The sequence below is a fragment of the Orycteropus afer genome, unplaced genomic scaffold (assembly GCF_000298275.1).
Source record: "Orycteropus afer afer isolate SDZICR_OR568_19922 unplaced genomic scaffold, OryAfe1.0 scaffold00045, whole genome shotgun sequence".
NCBI classification, from domain to species: Eukaryota; Metazoa; Chordata; class Mammalia; order Tubulidentata; family Orycteropodidae; genus Orycteropus; species Orycteropus afer.
Genome location: NW_006921632.1, coordinates 3,716,973 through 3,722,629, shown reverse-complemented (window position 1 = coordinate 3,722,629; position 5,657 = coordinate 3,716,973). Strand labels below are relative to the sequence as shown.

General features: G+C 38.0%; 1 protein-coding gene across 1 annotated transcript; it reads left to right on the top strand.

Annotated features, from left to right (window-relative positions):
- The first annotated feature begins 335 nt into the window (after positions 1-335).
- LOC103194540 (olfactory receptor 8S1-like) lies at positions 336-1,295 on the top strand. Its single transcript, XM_007937958.1, has one exon. It carries the CDS (start codon positions 336-338, stop codon positions 1,293-1,295), a length of 960 nt encoding a protein of 319 aa, XP_007936149.1.
- Positions 1,296-5,657: the final 4,362 nt, after the last annotated feature.

The window sequence follows — 5,657 nt, the reverse complement described above, 5'->3', positions numbered from 1 at the left end:
GGTTTGAACCTTAGAACACAATGTTCATATAAATTAAATGCCCCCAATACATGTTTGGTAGCATAGTGCCTAAGGCACTTGACTGTTAACCAGAAGGCTGGTGGTTCAAACCCACCAGCTACTCCTCCGAAGGAAGGGTGGGCGATCAATCTACTTCCGTAGTGACACCGCCTCAGAAACCCAAGGAGAGGTCGCTATGAGTCGGGTCTGACTTCACGGCACATAACAACAACAGTGATGAAGAGAATCAATGCTAGGAAAAAATTGCTTGAGGCAAAGGAGAACCTTGGCTGTCATGCTTTTTATATATCATTTCTAGAGAACAGCCTTTGGAAATGTCCTGGAGGAACCACAGCACCATCACTGAGTTCATCCTCCTCGGGCTGTCCGTGGACCCCCATATCAAGGGCCTGCTCTTTGTGCTCTTCCTGGGGATTTACCTCCTGACCATGATGGGTAACCTAATGATGCTGCTGGTGATCAGGGCTGATTGCCACCTCCACACCCCCATGTACTTCTTCCTGAGTCACCTTTCTTTCCTGGATCTTTGCTTCTCTTCTGTCACTGTGCCCAAGATGCTGGAGAATCTCCTATCTTGGAAGAAAACAATATCAGTAAGGGGCTGTCTAGCTCAGATCTTCTTTCTATATGATGCTGCAGGGACAGAAGGCTGTCTGCTGTCAGTGATGGCCTATGACCGCTATGCTGCCATCTGCTACCCTCTGCTCTATGGACAGATCATGAGTACACAGTTGTATATGCAGCTTGTATGGGGTTCCTGGGGACTGGGCTTTCTGGATGCACTCATCAATATCCTCCTGGCTATGAACTTGGTGTTCTGTGAAGCCCACATCATCCACCATTTCAGCTGTGAGATGCCCTCTATCCTCCCTCTGTCCTGCTCTGATATCTCCAGGAACATCATTGTCTTGCTCTGTTCCATTCTAGTGCATGGGCTGGGAACCTTCCTCTTGGTCTTCTTATCCTATGTGCCCATCATTTCCACCATCTTGAGCATCAGCTCCACCTCAGGCAGAAACAAGGCCTTCTCCACCTGCTCCTCCCACCTCACTGCAGTGACACTTTACTATGGTTCAGCTGTGCTGCGTCATCTTATGCAAAACTCAGGCTCCCTCATGGAGCTGGTCTTCTCTGTGCAGTACAGTGTGATCGCTCCCATGCTGAATCCCCTCATCTACAGCCTGAAGAACAAGGAGGTGAAGGCAGCTATGAGAAGAACTTTGGAAAAGTATTTACAACATACCAGGTGCTGCAATAAGGACAGAAGATGGTAGAGTATTGGGAATATGTGGCACACAACAAAATGTTGGGTGAGTTTAGAATAGGGAGTATGCCTGACTATCTACAATGTCTGACACTACAAACTAAATAAGTGCATGAGAGAATGACAAAATTATTATAGGAAAGAGACTTAACTTTTATTATTTAAGTTATGAAACAATCATCTTATTTCATCTAGAATATTTTGATATGAACAGACTATTTCACTTTTCTCATCTAAAACATTTGCCTCAGGTTTTATATCTAGTGAAATCACTCATGTCATTAATCTGTCATTACTTTTAATTTACATAGGATAATGCACTAAAAAGCCATAAATTTGGTAAGAATATAAAGTCCTGGAACTATGTGAAAGAAAACTCATAGATTGGGCTTGATGAGAACAAGACAAAGAATTCCAACAGTGAGACTATAGAAGTCAGGCATAAAGAACTAAAAGTCCTACAAAGAGAGAGTCAACATATTGAGACAGATATCAACCTTAGATAAAATTTCTGAGAACTTTGCTATTATGTGGCCAGATCTTCAATATGAGAAGTTGCAAGGAGTCTGTGTGACTTGAGAAACTTCATTTTCTCACGTAGTCTTCATTCACCATGCAGGGTATTTTTATTTTCTCTAATTAGCTGCTGTCATCAGTGTGTCTTTTCTTTGGAAAGTGTAGGTTATGTACCCTAAACAAATGATCTGGTTTGCTTTCATTGCACGTAAATCCTGAAAACATCCTTGACTCTCAGGTTCAGCTGTTCCTGTTCAGGGGCCGGTGGTTTGCTGATTGTAATGCCACTTTATCATTCTCATATAATAATTCATTTTACCTATAAAAACACAAATCCATTCTCATGTTGCTTCTGAATTGTGTAATTTATAATTGTCTAATTCACTATGATTAAATGAAAGTAGGCAGTAAAAGAAGTACAAATTATTAAATTTATTTAATATTAACTTGCCCATCTTTAAAGCTTCTTTCACAAACTCCCTTTGTTCCAATGGGCATTTATAAAAGCTTTTCATCTGGCCATTAATATTTCAAAAATGAGATCATTCTCAATTGGTTCTCCAGAAAGCTTTGAATGTATTATCATCCTTCAAGGACAACTGGATAGTCAAGTTCTGCTTTGTTTTCTTTGACCTCAGGTGAGACATCAGCTATATCTCCAGAGCCATTTGTAGCTGGAATTTAAAGAGCTGATTTGAAGTTATGAAGATAAATTTTTCCTTTCTACTCAGAACCAGTGATGATAAACTTTCCTGGTGGGTACATTTGGTATCTCATTTTATGATGGGTTCTAAATTGAAATTCACACACACACACACACACACACGCATGGTTTAGGCAAAGGGAAATAATTAAAGTACCAAGGGTTAAGCAGAAATCTCTGGGATAAAGTGCAGATCTAGTATTCACTTATCTGATTCAGTTCCTGCCTTCATTTTGCCTTTGCAGAATGCTTCTTTTTTGTAAATTGGACACCGTACTTTAAAATGGTGATTTCTTAAATTTCTGAGTCCAATAACACAACTTTTCAAGTTGCAGTGAACACTGAAAATATATAGACCATTATGCAGCAAGAAAATGCAATAAAATTTCTTTACTTATCTTTACATCTTTCTTGGAAACATTTCTATGTCCATATAGATTTACCACAGTCTATCTAATCACTTTATGATATACTTACATGGATAAACCAAAAACCAAATTCATTGCTATCAAGTCAATTCCACTCATTCCACTCAGCAACACTGTAAGACATGGTAGAATTGTCCTCATAGTGTTCCAAGATTATAAACCTTATCTATTTATTTATATTCTTTTTATTATTTTTTAAAATTGTGATTTGGGTGAAAGTTTACAGAGCAAAGTTCTTTTCCATTCAGCAATTCATACACATTTTGTTTTGTGACATTTATTGCAATCTCCACAGTGTAACGTCACTCTTCCTTCTTCTTCCCAGTGTTTACCATTTACATTTTCACTTCTTTTCTGTCCTTTCCTGCATTCTGAGCTTTATCCTTGGGCTAATGCTGCCTTTTTGATATCATATGCATGATTGTTCTGAAGTGTGTGTACTTCCTTGGTCTATTATTTGGCTGAAAGTTGAGCCACAAAGGTAGGTTCATGTCCAGAATTGAAAGGTATCTAATGGCCAGAGTCTTAGGGGTTCCACCAGTCTCTGTCAGACCATTAAGCCTGATCTTTTTTATGATTGTGGAGTTTTGTTTCACATTTTTCTTGTGCTCTATGCAGGACCTTCTATGTGATCCCTTCCAGGGCTTTCAGCAATGGTAGCCAGTCACCATCTAATTTTTCTCATCACAGGGTCACGTGGGATGGGGTTCACATGTCCATTAGTCCTTGAACTAATTGTTTCCCTTTGTCTTTGATTTTCTTCACTCTTCTTTGCTCCAGACAGGGAGAAACCAATAGTTACACCTTAGAAGACCACTCACAAGTTTTAAGACACAGATATTTTTATTTCTTTTGTTGATGTTGATTTAGTGTTTACTGAGCCTTTATGATTTTCTTTGCTATTTTGGTGAGAATGGTGTTCATTTTATCTGAGGTTGTACTGTATTATTATCTTCTCAAGTTTAAAACAGTCCATTCTGTCTTAATATTGTTTTGATTTCCTCTCCATTTGGAAGTTCTATAATTACACCATTTAGTCCCTCATTTTGCTTTGTAGTTGTCAGTATTTACAAATTGATGTCTCCTATTCCCTACTTTCAGTCTTTTAAGTTTATTTTATTTCTGCTACTTCTATATCTGGGTTGATTTCCAGGCCATGTTACCATGTGTCTTAATGTCAAGTTATTGCTTGTCATTGTTGGTTCTCTATCTTAAGGACTCTGTAGACTCACTTGTAAGGTTGGTCTGTGTGTTTAAAAATTCCCTTAATTTGGAAATGTCCTAAATTAACAATCTTACTTGAGTGACAGTTTTTCTGGATATATATTTCTTAGTTGGCAACTTTTTTCTTTCAGGGTTTTATATGTGTCATTCCATTGTTTTCTCACCTGCATGTTTTCTGCTGAGAAATCAGATCTTATTCTTATTGGTTCTCCTTTGTAGGTAAGTTTTTTCTTTTTTTCTGAGCTGCTTTCAGTTTGTCTCATTGTTCACTGTTTCCATTCTTCTAAGCACTATTTGATTTACTTTTTATCCTTTCCACTGAAGCACTAGTTTCCAGGTCTGTAAACTGTATGCATTTCACTTGGTTTCTCGAGTCTTTGTTGCAGAGAGCATTGTACACCTGCATAGTTTACCATCTTGGATCCTCCAACTCAAAGTTGTAACTCCTTATGGAAGCAGGCTGCCATATCCTTCTCCCACAGAGCAACTAGTAGGTTTGAACCACTGTCCTTTTGGATTAGCAGCCAAGCACTTAACCACTGCACCACCGGGCTCCTTCTTACATGGATGTACATTAATAAATTTTATTTACTCTACTTCTGGTATGTTTAGGTTTTGTCATTATTCTTCTTATTAATACTACTACTGCACTTTATACACATATCTCTATGAATATAGGCAGATATTCCTATAGGACTAATTTATAGAAGTGATACTTTGCACAATTTAAATTTTTAACAGCTTTATTGAGGCTTTGTCACTATATAAGAAATGGTACATATATGAAGTCTACTTCCATAGAGATACCGTCTCAGAAACCCAAGGAGGGGTCACTATGACTTGGGATTGACTCAATGGCAGTAAGTCTGGTTTTGAGTTAGAATTTAATAAGCTGTTATATACTATATCTCTGAAATCATTACCACACTAAATATAATAAACAAACATACCACCCTCAAATTTTTTTTTCATGTCTCTTGGTAATCTTCCATCATATCAGTCCTTACACTTCCAACTAAAGAGCACCAGTTGCCATTGAGTCAATTGTGGCTAATGGCAATCCTATATGTGTTAGAGTAGAACTGTGCTCTGTAGGATTTTCAATGGCTGATTTCTTTGGAGTAGATTCCCAGGCCTTTTCTGATTCATCTCATGGTGGATTCAAATTTCCAACCTTTTGGTTAGCAGCCAAGTATGTTAAGCATTTACACCAACAAAGGACTCTGCCTCAAACTCTCAATTGTCTACTAATTCTGTCACCTGGTGGTTAATTAATTTGGAAATAAATTCTTTGAAATCTTGGTCTTAAGCTTTTTTAGATGGAACCAGAACTGTGTTTAGTCTAGGCTTAATTTTCTTCACTACTGAGGCAATGCTTAACTGATACCCTATGAACAATGAGGTTTTCTACTCTGGTTGTTAGGCAAAGGCCCTATTTTATTCAAATATGTTGTTGTTGTTGTTGTTGTTATGTGCTGTCGAGTTTATTTGGCATTGTAAT

Excerpts from the sequence above, each read along its gene's own strand:
- LOC103194540 (XM_007937958.1), top strand. The coding sequence starts at position 336 with ATGTCCTGGAGGAACCACAGCACCATCACTGAGTTCATCCTCCTCGGG.